Here is a 23,456-nt window from a genome sequence, read left to right as displayed (position 1 = left end):
GCTTTAACATTGCATACTAATCTCTTATGTGGGACCTTGTCGAAAGCCTTCTGAAAGTCCAGATATAACACATCCACTGGTTCTCCCTTATCCACTCTACTAGTTACATCCTCGAAAAATTTGATAAGGTTCGTCAGACATGATTTACCTTTCATAAATCTATGCTGACTTCATCCAATGATTTCACCACTTTCCAAATGTGCTGCTATCCCATCTTTAATAACTGATTCTAGCATTTTCCCCACTACCGGTGTTAGACTAACTGGTCTGTAATTCCCCATTTTCTCTCTCCCTCCCTTTTTAAAAATTGGGGTTACATTAGCTACCCTCCAATCCTCAGGAACTACTCCAGAATCTAACGAGTTTTCAAAAATTATCATTAATGCATCCACTATTTCTGCGGCTACTTCCTTAAGTACTCTGTGATGCAGCCTATCTGGCCCTGGGGATTTATCGGCCTTTAATCCATTCAATTTACCTAACACCACTTCCCGACTAACCTGGATTTTACTCAGTTCCTCCATCTCATTTGACCCCCGGTCCCCTGCTATTTCTGGCAGAATATTTATGTCTTCCTTAGTGAAGACAGAACCAAAGAAAAACCTAGCCCGAGGATCTCCAATGATGTAGATAGGTCAGGGCCGCTCTCCAGCTGTTGATAGGATGGTTCAATTGCCTGATAACAGCTGGGAAGAAACTGTCCCTAAATCTGGAGATATGTGTTTTCACACTTCTGTACCTTATGTCTGATGGGAAACGGGATCAGATTATACTCATCTTTGATTACAGTAAGCGTAAATAGAGTCAATGGAGGAGAGGTTGGTTTGTGTGATGGTCTGGGCTGTGTCCACAATGCTCTGTAATTTAATGCGGTCTTGGATGGAGCTGTTCCCAAACCTTACAGTGGGTTGATGCATCCTGATAAAATACTTTCTATGGTACATCTGTAGAAATTGGTGAGAGTTGTTGGGTCAAAGTTTATAGGCAAAAGCTTTCCATCTGGATTTACTTCTGCCGCACCAAAATGTTTCATCAGATTCCACTGAAAGGTAACTGGTGTTTTATTACAACAAAACTGGATTATCTCGATTGTAATCATGTAATCAATGTAATCATTGAAGATGTGATCAAAAAGGTCCATGAGGGCAGAGCTGTAGATGTTGTATATGTGGACTTCAGCATAGCATTCAATAAGGTTCCATAGGGTAGGCTGCTCTGGAAGGTTAGAGCGCATGAGATCCAAGGAGAGATAGCTGAATAGATAGAAAATTGGTCATGGAACGAAGCAGAGGGTGATATTGGAAGGTTGCTTCTTGGACTGGAGGTCTGTGACTAGTGGTGTGCCTCAGGGTTCGGTGCTGGGCCCGTTACTGTTTGTCATCTACAGTATATCAATGATTTGGATGAGAACATACATAGCAAGATTAGCAAGTTTGCAGATGATGCAAAAGTGGCTGGTTTTATAGATAGTGAAGATGTTTGTGAAAAATTGCAGCAGGATCTTGATCGATTGGACAAGTGGGCTGAGGAATGAATGGTTGATGGAATTTAATACGGAGAAATGTGAGGTGTTGCATTTTGAGAAGTCGAACATGGACAGGACCTACACAGTGAATGGTAGGGCTCTGGGGAGTGTTGTAGAGCAAAGGAATCTAGGAGTGCAGGTACATGGTTTCTTGAAAGTGGAATCGCAGGTAGATAGGGTGGTCAAAAAGGTGTTTGGCACATTGGCCTTCATCAGTTATATAGAAGTTGGGAGGTCATGTTGCAGTTGTATAAGGCGTTGGTGAGGCTGCATTTAGAGTATTGTGTTCAGCTCTGGGCACCATGTTATAGAAATGATGTTGTCAAGCTAGAAAGGGTACAGAGAAGATTTACAAAGATGTTGCCAGGGCTGGAGGGTCTGAGCTATAGGGAGTGGTTGAACAGGCTGGGACTCTATTCCATGGAGTGCAGGAGGATGAGCGGGTGATCTTATTGAGGTGTGTAAAATCATGAGAGCAATAGATCGGGTAGATGCTGCAGATTGGATACTCCACTAAACAATTTTAGTGCTTTATTATTAGAAGCTCCGTCCACTACACGGTTTATATTATCATAACCCAGCTCGTGCTATTAGTCTATTTGTCGCTACACAGCTATAACAACATGCTGAAGTGTACTGTAAGTGATCTTTAATAAAACTCTGTTGTACCATGTTTGTGAGAACGACTGGGTTATCTACATGGTGTCAGAAATGGTTGCCAACCCACTCTGTGTTTAAGTGTATCGGTTTTTATTTTGTTCACTTAGCTTCGTTCTTGTATATTCACTATCACTGCCATTGCCAGCTCGCTTACCCGTCCAGACCCTCTGATCTGATCACAAACTGAACTGAATTGCCGCCTGGAGTCACAAGCTCACAAACTGAAGTTTTTCATTGTCCGTGGGAACTCGTATTCGGGCTGGTTCGAAATTGACCTACTCCAGACCATCACATCCGACGCAGTCGTCCAAAAGCTGTCACGCCACTTCTCCGTGCACGGCGCTCCTGCACGTCTCCTATCTGATAACGGCAGTCAGTTCACCAGTCAGTGTTTCAAACACTTTGCTCAATGATGGGATTTCCGCCATGTCGCCAGCAGTCCTGAATTTCCACAGTCCAACGGACTCGCAGAACGGGCGGTCGGTAGCGCCAAACAATTAATGGCTCGCTCATACCTTGCTAAATCTGATGTAGTCTTGGACCTGCTTAACTGAAGGAACATCGCCCGTGACCCGATACTGGGGTCTACAGCCCAACGCCTGATGTCGCGTCAAACCCGTGCTGCCCTGCCCGTGCCCCAGCAGCTGCTGCAGCCACAGGTCCGTTCACCTCCTGTTGTCCAGAAACAACTCCAGCTGAAACGCGATGCACAGAAACGATCTTTCGACAAGTCCAACAAACCACTTAAACCTCTCTCTAATGGGTATGTTGTTCGCCTTCAGACCGACAAGGTCTATGGCCGTTTGGGTCACATTCACAGCGCTCCTACCTGGTGAGCGCTGACAGAGGCCTTTACAGACGTAATCATCAACATCTCCTTCCTGTGAAGGAACCACGTCCTGTGGTCTCGTATCCAGAGGTCACACGTCTGATGTACCCTCCAACTGTCGGACTGTCTCTACCCTCGCGCTCTACTGCTGCAGATCAGCCACTGGCCGTGCCCCCTACGGCCTCACCACAACGTTCGGTGTCCCGCTCGCCAGCTTCACCCCACGGGTCTCCGGCGCTGTCCCCGCATGGGTCCCTGGTTACTTCCCCGGTGAAGGGAGGAGATGTGGATCTATACCGTGCGGGATGGGTCTGTAGGCCACCCCTTAGGTATGGGGATTTTGTGTAAACCATCTATATGTCCCTGTATGCGTTAATAGCGTTTCGGCTACTGTATTACTTAGCCATCACATATTAGTGTGTTCATGCTTATAGGCTATCTCCACATTTAACAAACAGTTAGACAGGTACATGGGCAGGACAAGCTTGGAGGGATATGGACCAAACGCAGATAGGTGTGACCTAGTGTAGTTGGGACATGTTGGCCTGTGTGGGCAAGTTGAGCCGAAGGGCCTATTTCCACACGGTATCACTCTATGAATCCATAAAACAATAAAGTAAACAAATTTAATTCTGATCTTCAATTTCAAAATCTTTATTTATTTTCCCAACTGACTAGTTTCTGTGATCTCCTCCAACCAAAGAACCTCTCAATTTTGGCTTCTTGCGCTCCTAAAATTGTTCTACTGTTAAGGACATTGCTTTCAGCACATAAAAGACTTATGGGCCTGTCTCACTAACATGACTCTTTAGGAGACTGCCAGGGACTAGTTTTAATGGAATTTACCTCCGACACAATAGCAGGAATAGGCCATTTGGCACTTCGAGCCAGCACCTCCATTCAATTTGATCATGGCTGATCATCCACAATCAGTACCCCGTTCCTGCCTTCTCCCCATATCCCCTGACTCCGCTATCTTTAAGAGCCCTATCTAGCTCTCTCTTGAAAGTATCCAGAGAACTGGCCTCCACCGTCTTCTGAGGCAGAGAATTCCACAGACTCACAACTCTCTGTGTGAAAAAGTGTTTCCTCACCTCCATTCTAAATGGCCTACCCATTATTCTAAAACTGTGGCCCCTGGTTCTGGACTGCCCCAACATCGGGAACATGTTTCCTGCCTCTAGCATGTCCAAACCCTTAATAATCTTAGGTAGAGAAAAGTGCTGGAGAAACTCAGCGGGTGCAGCAGCATCTAGGGAGCAATGGAAATAGGCAACGTTTTGGGCCGAAGCCCTTCTTCAGACTACAGGCTGAATAATAATCTTATATGTTTCAATAAGATGCCCTCTCATCCTTCTAAATCCCAGAGTATACAAGCCCAGCAGCTCCATTCTCTCAGCATATGACAGTTCCGCCATTCCTGGAATTAACCTTGTGAACCTACGCTGCACTCCCTCAATAGCAAGAATATCCTTCCTCAAATTTGGAGACCAAAACTACACCCAATACTCCAGGTGTGGTCTCACTAGGGTCCTGTACAACTGCAGAAGGACCTCTTCGCTCCTATACTCAATTCCTTTTGTTATGACACCTGGCGACAACCTACGACAGCAAAAATGTCGCCGAAAATGTTTCAACATGTTGAAATTTTTGCGGCAGTCGCCTGTATCGCCCAAAAAATAAATTGCGTAAGCGGGACAGGTCCATTAAGCTTTGGTAATCCTTGCTTAAACCCATTCACCCCCCAGCCCCCCCCCCCCTCAGAGTTTTTTTTCTTCTTTGAGCTGCACTTTACATATCAGTATCAAATTTTAGCTCAGTATCAAATTATGAGATAACACACATTTGAAATGAATTGGAATATTTCATAATGTTTAAGGTGCTATTATTTAAAAACATCTTCCATTACACTGAAAAACGTACAATTACTTACTTCATCAACATAAACTGGTTCAGGTTCTGGTTCTATCGTTTCAACTTGTACCTCATCACTAAATTGTACAGTTTTCTTTTCAGTTTTCACTATAAAGGACAAAACCTTGCATTAGCCAAATTTTACAATTACAATCACCAAAGCTTACAACAATAATTGACTTTCCAATCAAATTTGAAAGGCAATTTCAAGTTCTACCATTTTTTGCACGTTAAAGTTAGCAATGGGAATATATCAAATAAATTGCAATTTGTTGCTTTTAAAATACAAAAGCAACCATTTATTTTAATTAATGTAATAATTACTCACACATCTCTGGCTCTGCTGTTAGGTCTGCTGTCACAAAATTTGATGGAAATAATCCAATACCTTGATATGTTTCACCTTTCCACCAGTTTGGATCACTAGTGAAGATAGTGAATGAAGGTTACCACAGTTCAGTATTGATAATCTAAAATTACTATCCCAGAGAATCTTATGGTGCACCCAAAAATTCTAACATTACTTCATTGAAGTCTCCGAAATACTCATTATCCCATATTTACTAACTAAATATATATTTTTACCCTGCATTTAATTGTACAAAGCCAGTGTCTATCTAATGAAGCATTATCAGTTAAGTCTATTAGGAAATGAATCATACAGCTCAGTTGCCTGCATTTCCTGCTAAACCTCTCCTATCCATGTATGTATCTGTCTAAATGTCTTTTAAGTGTTGTCATGTACCTACCTGAACAACTTTGTATGACAATTTGTTCCATACATGTACCATGTGAGAAAATAGCTCCTCAGATTCCTATTAGGTTTAGGTTTATTATTGTCATGTGTACCGAGGTACAGAGCACGCTACCCAATCAGATCAGGAAATACAATGAAATCACACACAAGTACAATAGGTACAAAAGGGGAAGATACGGTCCAGGATATATAGTTCTCAGCATTGTCGCGCATCGATTTCATATACAAAGTCCAATGGATGCAATGGAGTAGAGATGAATCAGATGGTATCCCAGCTTTAGGGACCAAAGCCGAGTAATAGAGGGGGAGAAGCTGTTTCCGAGTCTAATGTGTTCACTTTCAAGCTTCTGAACCTTCTTCCCAACAGGAGTACGTAGTCCAAAGTCTAAAGAGTAGGGGCAAGGAACAATGACCAGGACGGGTAGTGAATCTTTCCCATCCCACTTTAAACCTTTGGTTCCCTTCTTCCCCTCATGATTTAATACACCTTTATAAGATCACCCCTTATTTTCCAAGGATTAAAGTGCTAACCTGTCCTACCTCTACCTATAACGAAATCCCTTGAGTCCCGGCAACAGCCTTATAATTCTATTCTGCAGCCTTTCCACTTTAACGGCTTATTTGCTATAACAGGGTGACCAAATCTCCAGATGAAGCCTCATCGACCTCTTGTACGACTAACATAACATTCCAACTTCTATACTCAATGCCCTGACTGATGAAGGTCAACATACCCAATGCCTTTTCCTCTATCTACCTATGATATCACTTTCAAGATAATGTTATACCGGGGCCTCCCTGTTCTACATCACTCCCCAGGTCATGACAGTTCACTGTGGAAGTCCTATCCTGGATATCCTACATATGAAACTTCTGAATGTTGAAGATGTTGAACTGTCATATGTTGATCGAATGGAGCGGCTGGGCTTGATAACTCTGGAATTTAGAAGGATGAGAGGATATCTTATTGAGACATATAAGATTATCAAGTGTTTGGACACGCTAGAGGCAGGAAACATGTTCCCGATGTTGGGAGAGTCCAGAACCAGAGGCCACAGTTTAAGAATAAGGGGCAAGCCATTTAGAACGGTGATGAGGAAAACCTTTTTCACACAGAGGGTTGTGAATCTGTGGAATTCAGTGGAGACTATTCTCTGGATGCTTTCAAGAGAGTTAGATAGAGCTCTTAAAGATAGCGGAGTCAGGGGATATGGGGAAAAGGCAGGAATAGGGTACTGATTGTGGATGATCAGCCATGATCACAGTGAATGGCGGTGCTGGCTCGAAGGGCCAAATGGCCTACTATTGCACCTATTGTCTATTGAAAATGCAACACCTCACATGTACCTGAATTAAATTCAATTTTTCACTCCTTGTCCACTTACCAGTGCAACCATATTCAATGTCTACAATATACACATTAGTGTTACCTGCTAAAAGACTAAACATGCCTTGTACAGCCACATCCAAATTATTGTTCTAGATGGCAAACAGCAAAGGCTCCAGCAACGATCCCTAAACACACCACTAGTCAATGGGCCTTCAGTCGGAAAAACAACTTTCCACTATCACCCTTTGCTTCCTACCATCAAACCAATTATGTAATTATGAAGAGTCAGAGTTATACAGCGTAGAAATAGGCACCGGCTCAACTTGCTCATGTCAATCAAGATGCCCCATCTACACTAGTTCATCTGCCTGCATTTGTCCCATATCCCTCTAAACCTTTTCATGTACCTGTACAATCTTTTTGAAATGCTGCTATAGTTCATACCTCAACTACTTCCTCAAGCTGTTCGACCATATACCCACTGCTCAATGTGGAAAAAGCTGCTCTTCAGGTTCCTATTAAACTTTTCCCCTCTCTCCTTACACCTATATCTGGTTCTTGATTCCCCTACTCTGGGTAAAAGACTCCGTGCATTCATCCTATCTACTCCCCACCATGATCATAATTTCTTCTATAAGATCACCCTGATCCTCCTGTGCTCCATGGAATATAGTTCTAGCCTGCCCAACCTCACCCTATAGCTCAGCACCTCATGTCCTGGGAACATTATTGTAAATCTTCTCCACACTCTTTCCAGGCTAACATCCTTCCTATAACCAGGTGACCAAAACTGAACACAATATTCCAACTGCCTTCTACCTCAGACACCACTTTCAAGGAACTATGTACCTGTACTCCGAGATGCCTCTGCTCAACAACACTCCACAGAGCCCTGCCATTCACTGTGAAGTTCCTGCCCTGATTTGACTACCCTAAATGCAACGTCCCGTACTTATCTCCATCATCCACTTAAACTCCATTTGCAATTCCTCAGCCCTTGCCCAATTGATCAAATACCTGCTGTAATTTTAGATAACCATCTTCTTTAAATTTTATAACCATTTTCACTATGTACTTAAAGCACACGGTATTGGGGGTTCAGTATTGATGTGGATAGAGAACTGGCTGGCAACCAGGAAGCAAAGAGTAGGAGTAAACGGGTCCTTTTCACAATGGCAGGCAGTGACTAGTGGTGTACCGCAAGGCTCAGTGCTGGGTCCCCAGCTATTTACAATATATATTAATGATTTGGACGAGGGAATTGAATGCAACATCTCTAAGTTTGCGGATGACACGAAGCTGGGGGGCAGTGTTAGCTGTGAGGAGGATGCTAGGAGGCTGCAAGGTGACTTGGTTAGGCTGGGTGAGTGGGCAAATGCATGGCAAATGCAGTATAATGTGGATAAATGTGAGGTTATCCACTTTGGTGGCAAAAACAGGAAAGTAGACTATTATCTAAATGGTGGCAGATTAGGAAAAGGAGAGATGCAACGTGTCATGGTACACCAGTCATTGAAAGTAGGCATGCAGGTGCAGCAGGCAGTGGAGAAAGCGAATGGTATGTTAGCATTCATAGCAAAAGGATTTGAGTATAGGAGCAGGGAGGTTCTACTGCAGTTGTACAGGGTCTTGGTGAGACCACACCTGGAGTATTGCGTACAGTTTTGGTCTCCAAATCTGAGGAAATACATTCTTGCCGTAGAGGGAGTACAGAGAAGGTTCACCAGACTGATTCCTGGGATGTCAGGACTTTCATATGAAGAAAGACTGGATAGACTCGGCTTGTACTCGCTAGAATTTAGAAGATTGAGGGGGGAATCTTATAGAAACTTACAAAATTCTTAAGGGGTTGGACAGGCTAGATGCAGGAAGATTGTTCCCGATGTTGGGGAAGTCCAGGACAATGGATCAGTTTAAAGATAAAGGTGAAATCCTTTAGGAACGAGATGAAAAAAACATTTTTCACACAGAGAGTGGTGAATCTCTGGAACTCTCTGCCACAGAAGGAAGTTGAGGCCAGTTCATTGGCTATATTTAAGAGGGAGTTAGATGTGGCCCTTGTGGCTAAAGGGATCAGGGGGTATGGAGAGAAGGCAGGTACGGGATACTGAGTTGGATGATCAGCCATGATCATATTGAATGGCGGTGCAGGCTCGAAGGGCCGAATGGCCTACTCCTGCACCTAATTTCTATGTTTCTAAAGAAAAGTTCATAATAAGAAGGAAAATGATTTCCATGTACCTGTCATCTAGTACAGTAATTATCTCTCCAGCTTTGAAGGTGAGCTCATTATCTTCGGCAGCTTCAAAGTCATAGATGGCTCGCACCTTCCGTCCTTCAGGTTTGCTGGTGGTAAGGGTTGACTTGTTTGGATAAAGACTAGAAACCGTAGTCTGTTGCTGTCTTTGCTCATTCAATGATAATTCAATGGCTATAAAAGTCAGCAGATACTAAAATGTAGCTCAACAAAATTATAAAAATTTAATTTCCTCTGCTTGTTTTATCAACATTAACAAAAAACAGTCAATTACCTGCAGAAGTGAGATTGTAACACTTCAGTTTTTACATAGAAAGCATTTTATTGGGATGCATCACTGCATGGTTTGGGAACAGCTCCATGCAAGATTACAAGAAATTGCAGAGAATTGTGGACGCAGTCGAGATCATCACAAACCAACCTCCCTTCCAATTGATTTAATCTACATTTCACGCTGTCTGGGCTGGGCCATAAGCATAATCAAGGATTAGTCTCACCTTAGACACAATCTCTTCTCCCCTCTCCCATCGGGCAAGAGGTACAGAAGTGTGAAAACACACACCTCCAGATTCAGGCACATTTTCTTCCCAGCTGTTATCAGGCAACTGAATCATCCTATCACCAACTAGAGAGCGGTACTACAGTGCCATCCATAATGTTTGGGACAAAGACCCGTCATTTATTTATTTACCTCTGTACTCCATAATTTGAGATTTGTAATAGAGAAAAAAAAAATGTGGTTAAAGTGCACATTGTCAGATTATAATTCAGGCCATTTTTATACATTTTGGTTTTCACCATGTAGAAATTACAGCAGTACTTATACATAATCCCCCCATTTCAGGTCACCATAATGTTTGGGACAAAGCAATGTCATATAAAGCAGTCATGTTTAGTATTTTGTTGCATATCCTTTGCATGCAATGACTGATTGAAGTCTGCGATTCATGGACATCACCAGTTGCTGGGTGTCTTCTCTGATGCCCTGCCAGGCCTGTATTGCAGCCATCTTTAGCTTATGCTTGTTTATGGGCTAGTCCCCTTCAGTTTTCTCTCCAGCATATAAAAGACATGCTCAATTTGGTTCAGATCAGGCGATTGAATTGGCCACTCAAGAATTGATCATTTTTTAGCATTGGAAAACCTCCTTTGTTGCTTTAGCAGTATGTTTGGGATCATTGTCTTGCTGAAGAATGAACCGCCGGCCAATGAGTTTTGAGGCATTTGTTTGAACTTGAGCAGATAGGGTGTGTCTATACACTTCAGAATTCATTATGCTACTACCATCAGCAGTTGTATCATCAATGGAGATAAGTGAGCCAGTACATTCAGCAACCATACATGCCCAGGCCATAACACCCCCACCACCGTGTTTCACAGATTAGGTGGTATGCTTTGGATCTTGGGCAGTTCCTTCTCTCCTCCATACTTTGCTCTTGGCATCACTCTGATATAAGTTAATCTTCATCTCATCTGTCCACAAGACATTTTTCCAGAATTGTGGTTGCTCTTTTAGTTCATTAAGTCTTCTGCAGACAGTGGTCATTGACAAATCTACACCTGACTCTTGAAGAATGTTTCTGATCTGTCGGACTGGTGTTTGGGATTTTTTCTTTATTATAGAGAGATTTCTTCTGTCATCAGCTGTGGAGGTCTTCCTTGGCCTGCCAGTCCATTTGCGATTAGTAAGCTCACCAGTGCTCTCTTTCTTCTTAACAGACAATAGGCAATAGACAATAGGTGCGGGAGTAGGCCATTCGGCCCTTCGAGCCAGCACCACCATTTACTGTGATCATGGCTGATCATCAACAATCAGTACCCCATTCCTGCCTTCTCCCCATATCCCTTGACTCTGCTATCTTTAAGAGCTCTATCTAACTCTCTCTTGAAAGCATCCAGAGATTTGGCCTCCACCGCCCTCTGATGCAGAGAATTCCGCTGATTCACAACTCTCTGCGTGAAAAAGCTTTTCCTCATCTCCGTTCCAAATGGCCTACCCCTTATTCTTAAACTGTGGCTCCTGGTTCTGGACTTCCCCCATCATCGGGAACATGTTTCCTGCCCCTAGCATGTTCAATCCCTTAATAATCTTATATGTTTCAATAAGATTCCCTCTCATCCTTTTAAATTCCAGTGTATACAAGCCCAGTCGCTTCATTCTCTCAACATATGACAGTCCCGCCATCCCAGGAATTAACCTTGTGAACTTACGCTGCACTCCCTCAATAGCAAGAATGTCCTTCCTCAAATGAAGTTTCCAAACAGTTGATTTTGGTAAGCTTAAGATTTGACCGATATCTCTAACAGTTTTATTTTTGTTTCTCAGTCTTATAATGGCTTCTTTGGCTTTCATTGGCACAACTTTGGTCCCCGTGTTGATAAACAGCAATAAAAGTTTCCAAAGGTGATGGAAAGACTGAAGGAATGACTAGGTGCCGAGAGCTCTCTTACACCTGCATTAAGGAAGCATTTAAACACACCTGAGCAATTGCAATCGCCTGTGAAGCCATGTGTCCCAAACATTATGGTGCCCTGAAATGGGGGGACTATGTATAAATAAACACAGCTGTAATTTCTACATGGTAAAACCAAAATGTATAAAAATAGCCTTTAATAAAATCTGACAATGTGCACTTTAACCACATGTGATATTTTTCTATTACAAATCTCAAATTGGGGTGTAGAGGCAAATAAATAAATGATGGGTTTTAGTCCCAAACATTGTGGAGGGCACTGTATATTGATAGCTGTTTACTCAAATTGAACCATATAAAGAATTATGTTTGAATGGATTTAAAATTCCATGCTTCAGTGCATTCTTTCATCAAGTTCAACGGTGGTTACCAACTTCTTGCCATTTCCCAACAATTACAACATTGGTCCATCCACTAACATTAGTTCAGAGACCCTATTTATTTCAATGGAAAATAATACCTCCAAGGGAAATTGGGAAGAGGCAGGCAATGCAAGATATTTGGGTCTGTTTTTGTACACCAGGTTCATTGTTTCTACACATTTTAGAGCAATTGTCAGCATTACTGTGCATTAAGTTTAATTATTTTTGTTCTCGGCAATAAAACTAAATCACTTGCTAATTTCTATCAATAAACAGAAAAATGTGTGTATTTTAAAAAAATGTATTCAGTCACCTTTCGCCAAGTCATCCTCTTCTTTTTTGTTTGTTGTTAGGTTGGGATCCTTGGCTACCAAAGCAGGACTTGCCTTTGCTTGTTCTGCAGCCTATCACAATCACAGAATTTACAAATAAACAACTCTACTAACAAAAAAAATGATTGAAATGAACAATGCAAAAGTTCTGGCAACACTGGCTGATGAAGAAAGCGCGACCTATTCAGCTGGCAATTCCTGCAGAAAATACAAATACAAAAATGCATTACCTGAGAACCTACAGCAGGAAATGTAACTCCTTGTTCCTTTAGGTTTTTAATCATTGCAGATATAAGACTTAGTTGGGGGTCATTCTTAAATTCTTCAGCCCATTCCACCATGAGGGCTTTAAGCTTCTCGCAGACTTTTGGGTGTCCCTGAAATGAAAATCAAGAACACAGATCCTCAAGACCTTTTAAATTGCTGTTTTCTTCTCAGACATATAGGCTGTGGGCTGAGCATCGAAAATGTGTCTAGAATTTAACGTTCGTGACTCATGTCTGGTATCTACTTGAAATTTGACATAGATTTAGATAAAATATAATTGGGAAGGAATTCAGAACTCGTTAGTGTCAAAGGTTGCACACTAATTAATTAAGCTAATTTGAAAATTAGATCAAAAAAGTAAGCGCCATCTAGTGCTCAATGCTCATATTACTATGGGGAGCCTAATTCTGTGCTGCGGTCTATTTAAACCATATATTACATGAATTATGAGCAAGGTTAGCATTACCTTCATTCCTTCTAAACCGTGCTATTGTTTTGATGTAATTAGGAGGCAGCCAATGTCCCAGAGTGCTCGCTGCCTAGCTACCATGAAACAGAGCGCATGATTGGTCAATGTGCGTCCGACAATGTCAAACGAGCATTGATTGAACAATTACTACTTGGAAAATTGGTGGGTTTTCTCATATTTTAAAAATATGTGCAGATTTTGGTCTTGATGAGTTTCAGGTAAGATGTCTATAATATTTTTACACAATATGTTATAAATACAGGTAGATATGTGATTTGGGTCAAGAAATGAAACGATAAAGCTCCTCGGCCCACGGTCAAATATCGCAATATGCTTTCCTGCTCTTGATCTGATCTGGTCCTTCGATATTCTGCAGTGATGACGTAGATCACATCATTTTTATTGCTCAAAAAGTTACTCTCTGTTTAATAATACAATTTGTAGAAATATACAATTCATTGATGAACGTAAATCATATGTATTGTGCTATTTACCTTAAATAATCACTTCAAATTTGGACGAAATTCACAGGAAATATATAGGTTAAGAAACTTTGGAATTGTGAAAGAAAACGCAGATTTTTGAAAACAAGTCTAGCTCTTAAACCACATCCAACATTTTTTTGAATCAATAGTTCAGGACCACATTTAAAAGGAGAAATCTTATGTTGCATTCTTTACATTCTAAATCACTCCCCTTGAAAGGATTGCTGTGCCACAAGAGTTATGGGATATAAAATTAACAATAGCACATAATCTCTTGAAAAACCCCCAATAATTAAAAATGAGGCCAAGGTGCAGATTATATAATGAAAGGCTCTGGCCTTAATGCACTTTAAAGCATTGTCACTCTTAACATGATGGACTGTTTTATGTGAACTATTAGGTTACTTCCAGAATATCTTAATACTTTTATAGACTCTGCCACAGATCTAGCAGCTGTAACATTAATTTACACCCTGCAATAATAGGTCTTTACCAAGGAGAGGTGACTGGCAATTTGCAACCAAGTTGCATTAGTAGAATGACCTACTTTGCAAATATTGCACTAAATCCAGAGGAAATGTTATGAGTCCAGGAAGTATATTAAAATATATAGAACAGGGCAGATCAAAAAACAAAAAGAAAATATAAAGAACGTCAAAGTATTTAAATATTTTGCTGACGATGCTGCAAGTTCAGCTCCAGATAACAGATGGAAGTCGGCTTCACAAACCTCTCGAGACTTCCCCATGGCTAAATTTCCAGTTTAAATACCAGCTGTCAAAAGTAAAGCATGGATGAGCTAGTATGGCACTCAGAACTTTCTACAGTAGTTTAAGATAACAACTTTCCAGTGATAATTTCCTATAAATGTGGCATAACAATAAGACCTTATCTCATCCTTTTCAGCAGGGGAGATAAAAACAGCGACAAAAAGTCAATTAGTTTTACCCAACTTTAAGTCACTGGCTCAGGCCCAACATTGAGTACAGCCCGGAAATGGGGTCATATGCCCTTTACTGGGACATGTGACATGCCAAGTTTTCGGGTGGCGGGGGTTGCAAGTGGGGAGTTTTGTACAAAGATGTTGCCAGGGTTCTCTTCAACAAGGCAATTTGATCCCATTTGTACCTGAAGGTACTGTCTTTCATGAGTAGGGAGGAACTGCAGATGCTGATTTAAACTAAAGATCGACAAAAAATGCTGGAGTAAATCAGCGGGACTGGCAGCATCTCTGGATAGAAGGAATGGGTGACGTTTCGGGTCGAGACCCTTCTTCAGACTGAGTCAGGGGAGAGGGATATACAGAGATATAGGAAGTGTAGGGTGTGAAAACGTGACACAGGGGATGGAGATCGGATATAGGGGATGGATCGATTGGCCAGGTGCAAGAGCGGAACTCACTATCAAAACATGGAGGGGACGGGGAACACAATTTTTTGGCGGCCGCACGCGCATGCACACACACGCGCGCGAGTCTTCGGAGGCTCAATCCAGCGCTAAATGCAGCTCAACTGCGCCTGTCTGACCGGGTTAACTACAGCCCTGTCTGGACTGACGGGACACCAGCGCTGCTTCTCCGCGCTAGCCATATTTCCCGCAAGCCCGGGCAGGTTAACCTGGCGGGGATGTCGCCCACCTCTCAAAACATGGGGGGGGGTGGAACGTGTCCCCTCTGGCCCCCCCGGGTTTTCCGCCCCTGGCCAGGTGGGTGGAGGAATGGTTGATGGAATGTAATACAGAGAAGTGTGGCATTTTGGGACATCGAACAAGGACAGGACCTACACAGTAAAGGTAGGCCTCAGGGTAGTGTCGTAGAGCAGAGGGACCTGGGAGTACAGGTGCATGGTTCCTTGAAGGTCGAGTCGCAGGTAGATAAAGTGATCAAAAAGGCTTTTGGCATTTTGGCATTCATCAGTCAGAGTATTGAGTATAGAAGTTGCAGTTGCATAAGATGTTGGTGAGACTGCATTTAGAATAATGTGTTTAGTTCTGGGCACCATGTTATTGGAAAGATATTGTCAAGCTTGAAATGGTTCAGAAAAGATTAACTAGGAGAAGGTAACAACAAAGTAAACAGAGATAAAGTGTACCACAAGGACAGTCAAACTAGTCGTAGAACTGGGAAGGGGGGAGGGAAGGATAAAGAGGGAAAGCAAGGAAGCATGAAGTTAGAGAAGTCAACATTCATACCACTGGGGGGTTATCTGCTCCAGCGAAATATGAGATGTTGTTCCTCCAATTTGCAATGGGCCTCATTCTGACAATGGAGGCAGCCAGGACAGAAAGGTCAACGTGGGAATGGGAGGGAGAGTTAAACTGGTTGGTAAATGGGAGAACAGGTAGGTTTAGGAGGGCTGAGTGGAGGTGTTCGGCGAAATGATCGCTGAGCCTGCGCGTGGTCTTGCCGATATATAGGAGTCGACACCCGGAGCACGTCAGAGGATTACTTGCTGTATGCAACGGCTGATAGGGTGAAAAGTGAAGACTAGGGGGACTGTTGCGACTGGGGGGGGAAGGGGAGCAAGAGCAGAGCTGCGGAATATCAAGGAGACCCGAGTGAGGGCCTCATCTATAATGGAACAAGGGAACCCCCATTCCCTAAACATGTCATCTCAGATGTCCTGGTATGGAACACCTCATCTTGGGCGCAAATGCGGCGTAAATGGAAGAATTGGGAGTAGGGGATAGTCTTTGCAGGAAGCAGGGTGGGAAGAAGTGTAGTCTAGATAGCTATGGGAGTCAGTAGGATTATAATAAATGTCATTCGATAGTCTATCTCCCGTGTTGGAGACGGTGAGATCAAGAAACGGTAGGGAGATGTCTGAGATGGTCCAAGTAAATTTGAGTGCAAGGATGAAAATTAGTAGAAACGTTAATGAAGTCAGTGAGTTTTGCATGAGTGCATAAGTAGCACCGATGCAGTCGTCAATGTAGCGGAGATAGAGTTCGGGATAGGGCCAGTTTACACCTGGAACAGGGAATGTTCGACGTATCCGACAAAGAGGCAGGCATAGCTGGGGCCCATACGAGTGTCCATGGTCACGCCTTGGATTTGGAGAAAGTGGGAGTCCAAAACCTTTTTACACAAAGGGTGGTAGGTATATAGAATGATCTGCCAGAGGAGGTTGGTGAAGCAGGTCCTATCACAATGTTTAAGAACACATTGGGTCAAACACAGGCAGGTGGGACTAGTGTAAATGGGGCAACTAAACTAATCTAAACAGTTGGTCTGCGTTCAGCCGAGGGGCCTGTTTCCACACTGTACGACTCTATTCAAACATTTCATAATTTATCAAATCTGAATTAGCGAATCAGCTAGCACCAACAAAACTGAACTTAGAAAAAAATATGTTCATGTTATTTCCTTGACTATAAAGGGTATTAAGTGCATCAAAGCTCCAAAGGACACTATAATAAGGAACAGCAAAGCATAATATTTGCAGCACTGTTTAAAAAGTCCTATTGAGGAAATATTATACAATAGAATTAATCAGATGATAACTTTTGTGTGAGGAACTTATGTTAAGTTGCAAGAGAAGGACTTGGAGCTGAGGTTTTCAGAAATACATGGCCCCACAAAGAAATAAAGAACACACAAACATAGAACAGATGGCTTATCATAACATGGAGATGCTGATGTGAATAGGCATAGCTTTGTTTGCTTTGAAGCAGCTATAACGCTGTCAGAAGTTGTAATTGGTTTAGTTAGGTGTTTAGAGTATAGGTTATTGATGGGTTTCTTCTCAGGACATGAGCATCATGTGTCCTTTCTTTGTGGCACATCTTTGACCGCGGGTGTGCAATAAAGGGGATTTATGGTTGTCTATATTGGTCGTGGGCACCAAGGCTAGATAATAGTCTGTTATCTGGTTTGTGCAGTTTAAATGTATTTATGTTGAGATAAGAGATGAGGCATAGGTGATGGTTGTTTATAAGGGTGGTTTCTTATGTTTATAGAAAACTGAGAAAGTAACTCTGTTTTGATAATCTTCCATTTGCTGTGTGGAATGCTATTAGTGAGGAGGCCTTACATTCCTTTCGTCCAGAGATAGAAGGGGGAGGTTGTAATTCAGAATGAAACTAGACCCGAGCTTGGGAAGAAGCAATTATAATTTATCAAGTGTGAATTAGTGGCCTTTGTGTGGTTGGGGATTGTAGAAATAACTTAAGTCCTTACCACTTTGTAAGAATGGGGCAAAACTCATATTTAATCCTTAAGTAACTGTATTTTAACTATGAAGTAGGAAAATTATTTGTGAAGTGTATTGTGTTTTAATTAGGATTGTAAGTATTAGACTTTGTTTAAATCTGAAGTTTTAGAAATAACTTTCTTTTCCAAAAGTGAAAATATATGTTTTGTGTGTATGTATTGTGTGATTGCTGTATGATGTGTATTTTATATTCTGAGAGGTGGTCTCTGAAAATCTATATTACTGAAACTCTGTTCTTGACCGGTTTCGGCTTTCTGCGCTGCGGTTTCCGAGAGTACGCCACCACCTACGGTCGTCATTTTTGGCCACCTCGCTCAGAGCCCCCCTCCGCCGTGTGTGTGCCGAGGATTTTTTCCGTCTATGAAAATTGACAGAGATATTAATGTTTTTACAACATTCCTTATTCTCTCTGCTGCCCCTGCTGGAGGGAGGGGGAGCGACTATAAAACCAGGAAGTGGTGTGCCTCAATCAGTCTCTGCAAGTGGTGTGCCTCAATCAGTCTCTGCAAGTGGTGTGCCTCAATCAGTCTCTGCAAGTGGTGTGCCTCAATCAGTCTCTGCAAGTGGTGTGCCTCAATCAGAGCTTTGAATGACACTGACAAATGTCTACAGCACTGTGAGTACCCTTAATTTGGTTTGAAAATGAAAATATGGTTAGAGGTGAAAAAGCACTGCCTGCAAATAGTTGTTTGGGTTTGCGTTGAAGTAAAAAGGCACACTCTCTCCTCTCTCCTCTGTTGAGCAAAGAGGTTAAAGAAAACCACAGAGGGGAAAAAGGGTTGTAAAGGGGCCAGAAAAGGGAAAATCATGTGACTATACGTGTTGTCAATTACTGGAAAGGATTTAGTTGATTGGTTAATGCAAATAAGCTAAATGTATAGTAAACCATAATGATTGGTTCATAGTTTGCCACTCCTTCTGTATCATAATTGTCAAATACCTATATAATGTGTTACGTTTGTCCCAAGGTAGTAGTTCTATCGACCTGCCCCAGAGTTTGTAGCTCTGTGCTGGAAAGTTTAAAGAATTATCCAGCGCTGTCAGAATAAAGAATTAATTTTAGCAGCAATGGTTTGAATCAAGTTTTCTTGAATTGGACTGACAAAATAACTTAGTTTAACACTATTATAAATCTGCACTTTGGATTCTTAATTTATATACTCAAAGTTAGAATAGACCTTAAACATAATGACACCGTCTCTAACAACATTGATAAAGGATCATAAAAGAGATAACAGCTTATTTAAAGACTGATAACATTATTGTATGCAAAAGATCCAGCATATTCCATTGTTTGACAGAGGAGTAACCTGGTGTAAACTATAGTAGCATCAGGAAATTGCATCAGGAAATAAAATCGGCGTGTAGGAAATGTAATGCTATAGTGGTCATAAGAGACTTCAAAATGCAGGTGGACTGAGAGAATCAGGCTGGCACTGGACCCCTAGAGAGCGAATTTGTAGAAAGCCTCTGAGATAGTTTCTTAGAGCAACTTGTAGTGGAGCCTACCAGGGAAAAGGCAATTCTAGATTTAGTGTTGTGCAATGTACCTGATTTAATAAGAGAACTTGACGTAAAGAAACCACCACTTCTTCTTGCGTATGGCGTGCACAGCCTAAAGTTGTAGGACAACTTGTTCTATTTGATCTTATTTGATTGTGCACACCAGGTTGATTGCATTTGTCGAAACAGGGCGGACCACGTGAAGGTTGCAATCTCCCACCCCAAGAAACCACTAGAATATGTTAAGAATTAACCTACAATTCGAAAGGAAGAAGGTGAAATTGGATGCGTCGGTATTACAGCTGAGCAAAGGGGACTACCGAGGCATGAGGGAGGAGTTGGCAAAGATTGACTGGAAAAGAACTTGAGTAGGAATGATAATAGAGCAGCAATGGCTGGAATTTCTGAGAATAATTCAGAAGGTGCAGGATCATTTCATCCCAAAGAGGAAGAAAGATTTCAGGGGGAGAATAAGATGACCGTGGCTGACAAGGGAGGTCAAGGCCAACATAAACGCAAAAGAGAAGGTATATTATATTGCAAAGATTAGTGGGAAGCCAGAGAATTGGGATGTTTTTAAAGAACAACAAAAGGTAACTAATAGGACAATACGGAGAGAAAAGATGAAGTACGAAAGTAAGCTAGCCAATAATATAAAAGAAGACAGCATGAGTTTCTACGGATATATAGAGTTTAAAAAAACAAAACAAGAGTGGACGTTGGGCTAGTGGAAAATGATGCAGGAGAAGTGATAATGGCAAATCAAGAAAAGGCAGAGGAATTGAATAACTTTTTTGCATCAGTCTTCACAGTGGAAGACTCCAGCAGTTTGCCTGCAATCCTAGAGTCAGGGGGTGGAAGTTAGTGGAATGGCGATTACTAAGGAGAAGGTTCTAGGAAAACTGATGCTCAGATAGGTGGAGCGGCAGGCAATGTGGAGGAAGTAAGAACTCTGCAGAAGGACTTGGATAGGTTAGGAGAGTGGGCAGAGTGGCAGATGAAATTCAGTACAGCAAAGTGCAGAGTCATGCATTTTGGTAATAAGAATAAAGGCATATATTATTTTCTAAATGGAGAAAGAATCCAGAAATCGGAGGTGCAAAGGGACTTGGGAGTGCTGGTGCAGGATTCCCAAAAAGTTAATTTGCAAGTCGAATCGGTATTAAGGAAGGCAAATTCAATACTAGCATTTATATCAAGAGGATTGGAATACAAAAACAGAGATGTAATGCTGAGGCTCTATAAGGTGCTGGTCAGGCCGCATTTAGAGTACCGAGAGCAAATTTGGGTCCCATATCTAAGGAAGGATGTGCTGGCTCTGGAGAGGGTCCAGAGGAGATTTCAAGAATGATCCCAGGAATGAGGAGGTTAACCTATGATGAGCGTTTGTCAGCATTGAACCTGTACTCGCTGCAGATTGGAAGAGGGTGGTTAATCTGTGGAGCTCATTGTTACAGAGACCTGTGGAGGCCAAGTCAGTAGATATTTTTAAGGCAGAGATAGACAAATTATTGATTAGAACGGGTGTCAAGGGTTATGGGGAGACGGCAGGAAACTGAGATGAGGAGGCAAAGATCAGCCATGATTGAATGGCAAAGTGGACTCGATGGGCCGAATGACCTAATTCTACTCCGATAACTTGTGAACTAACAAAGTCAATTAACGTGAAACAAAACCTAATCAATTGAATAATATTAAACTATGAAAATATTTACCTTGTTTAAGACATTGCTTACTTCACTTGCAAAGTCTCTTGAGCAAACTTCAAGGTGAAAAATTTTGCCACAGTTTGATACACACGCTCCTAGCAGCTTCAAAATAAAATTTTGTGAATCAAAACATTGTCAGTGATAAAACTGTTACTAGATTACAGCTCCATTTTAGCATTACTGTATGATATTAACATAAATTATAATTTTATTTAAGTTTCAATTCAGCCATTCACATGACAAAAAAGTAATAAAACAGCTAAACTCAATCTAAGATTATCAAAATTGATTTGTATTTTACAGTTGTAAGCGTAGCTAAACCCCGTGTTTGAACAGGTGGGATAAATCTGCAGGGAAAAAATGTTTAAGATACAAAAAATACTAAAAGTACTACTTACAGTTAGTGCCTGCATAGCAACATGAGGATCTTTGTGATTCACTCTTTTCATAATGGCTCTTAAGCAGTCTTTTGGCCTAATGATTAAAAGTACAGTCTAAGTAACTTCTATTTTTTTTAAAACACTAATTTTTCTAACTTACACCCTCTAATAATAGATGCCTGTCCTCTAAGCCATTCTGTAGGCTCATTACAAGGTTTTAGTCATTGGTCTGACACTGCAAACTAGTTAACCCCAAATCCACTAAGGTTCTAAGGTTTCTTTGGTTCCACTAAGGTTCAAAGGTTGCACTAATGCAAGTACTCCAAGAAAACAAATACGACGTTAAAAGTCAAAATGAGGAGGCACAGTGGAAGTGAAGAGGTTGTGGGTCATGGGTTGCGATTTGCCCAAGTACAGCACATGCAGTCAGGAAGTAAGTAAGTAAGTTTTATTTATATAGCACGTTTTAAGTCAACTCGCATTGACACCAAAGTGCTTTACATAAAATAGATAATAAGTTTCCATACAAACCATAGAAAAAGGTTAAAAAAAAAATAAAGTAAATGGACGCAACACATTATAGAGTTCAACACAAACGTCCCCTCACAGCAGAACCAAAAGGCAAAAGGCACCAGAAAGTTAAGTCCTCTTCCTCTGAAACACCCGAGGTCGGGGCCCATTTGTGGCCTTGCAGCCAGTCCGATGATTTTCAGGGCCCTCTTGCCGTGAAGATGGAACTCCGACGTCGGGTGAAACAATTCCTCAAGCGGCTTGGAAAGTCTGGAGCGGCTGCCTCCACCCCGGAGACCGGAGACCGGGGCACTCATAGCCCTCAGGCCGCGCCGGTTGGAGCTCCGACCCTGGCGAACTCGATCCCCGACTCCGCGGCGCTCCAAATCCAGCGCCGCCCGCGGCCGGACGCCCGCAGCCACAGCTCTGCGATGTTGGGAGTCGGCGGCCACAGCGCTCCGGAGCTTACCGTGCGGCGACCCGGTAAGGCATCGCCCGCTCCCTGTTGGTATCCCAACGCTGCACCGCCGCCAAAGCTGTAGTCCCGGCCGGTCCCGACAAGAAACGCCACTCCACTCTCGATGGCAGGCCGCGAGGACGGGGCGAAGAAGCAGCTTGGAGGGACCGGCCGGGACTACAGCTTCGGCGGCCAGGTAGGGGACTAAGAAATAAAGTTCCCCCCCCCCCCACCCACCACATAAAAGACCTCCAACTAACTAACACATTTTTTTAACAGGACATAAAATAAAAAAAGGTGAAGAGGAAGTGAGGGGATAAGCTCAAGAGTTGGGTAATGAGACTTCTTCAAGTGCATTCTTACCCCACACTAGTTGTTTCGGCAAAGACCATTAGCATTGGAACAAAATACAGTAAGTTCCTGGCGAACAGCATTGTACATGGAATAACATTGTCAAGGCATACTTCTACCATGTCTTCCTTCAACCTCCAACATTCCAGAGAAAACAATCCAAGTCTACTCAACCTCTCCCTGTGGCCAAAACCCTCTAATCTATGCAGCATTCTGATAAATCTCCTTCGCACCTCTCCAAAGCCTCCACATCTTTCCTGTAGTGGGGTGACCAGAATTGGACGCAATACTCCGTATGCGCCATATCCAACGTCCTACAGAGCTTCATCATGACTTCTTGACTCTTATATCCAATGCCCCTAGCAATGAAGGCAATCATACTCTACACCTTCTTAACCACCATCTTCTGATGCTACCACCTTCAGTGAGATATGAACTCCAAGATCCTTCTGTTGTTAAGGGTCTAGCCATTAACTGTATCCATTCCACTTACATTCATCCTCCCAAATGCAACACTGCACACTTGCTCGGGTTAAACTCCATCTGCCATTTCTCCGCCAACTTCTGCAGCTAGTCTATATCCTGCTGTATCATCTGACAGCATTCCTCACTGTCTGCAACTCCTCCAATTTTGGTGTTGTCATCAAACTTACTCACTAATCCAGTTACAATTA

The 23,456-nt window shown here is 42.3% G+C and overlaps 1 protein-coding gene across 3 annotated transcripts in view; it reads right to left on the bottom strand.

Annotated features, from left to right (window-relative positions):
- stam (signal transducing adaptor molecule) overlaps window positions 1-23,456 on the bottom strand; it is a 68,191-nt gene that overhangs the window by 17,703 nt on the left and 27,032 nt on the right. For all 3 annotated transcript variants that reach the window (XM_033015253.1, XM_033015260.1, XM_033015245.1), the window contains 7 exons: window positions 21,483-21,558; window positions 21,091-21,186; window positions 12,671-12,817; window positions 12,422-12,512; window positions 9,257-9,446; window positions 5,257-5,351; window positions 4,948-5,036 (listed from right to left, as the gene is read on the bottom strand). In XM_033015253.1, the coding sequence (XP_032871144.1) occupies window positions 4,948-5,036; window positions 5,257-5,351; window positions 9,257-9,446; window positions 12,422-12,512; window positions 12,671-12,817; window positions 21,091-21,186; window positions 21,483-21,558 (784 nt within the window). The remainder of the gene's footprint in view (window positions 1-4,947; window positions 5,037-5,256; window positions 5,352-9,256; window positions 9,447-12,421; window positions 12,513-12,670; window positions 12,818-21,090; window positions 21,187-21,482; window positions 21,559-23,456) is intronic.

Source organism: Amblyraja radiata, chromosome 2 (assembly GCF_010909765.2).
Source record: "Amblyraja radiata isolate CabotCenter1 chromosome 2, sAmbRad1.1.pri, whole genome shotgun sequence".
NCBI classification, from domain to species: domain Eukaryota; kingdom Metazoa; phylum Chordata; class Chondrichthyes; order Rajiformes; family Rajidae; genus Amblyraja; species Amblyraja radiata.
The sequence above is the reverse complement of the archived record's forward strand: the minus strand, read 5'-3'. Positions and strand labels throughout refer to the sequence as shown.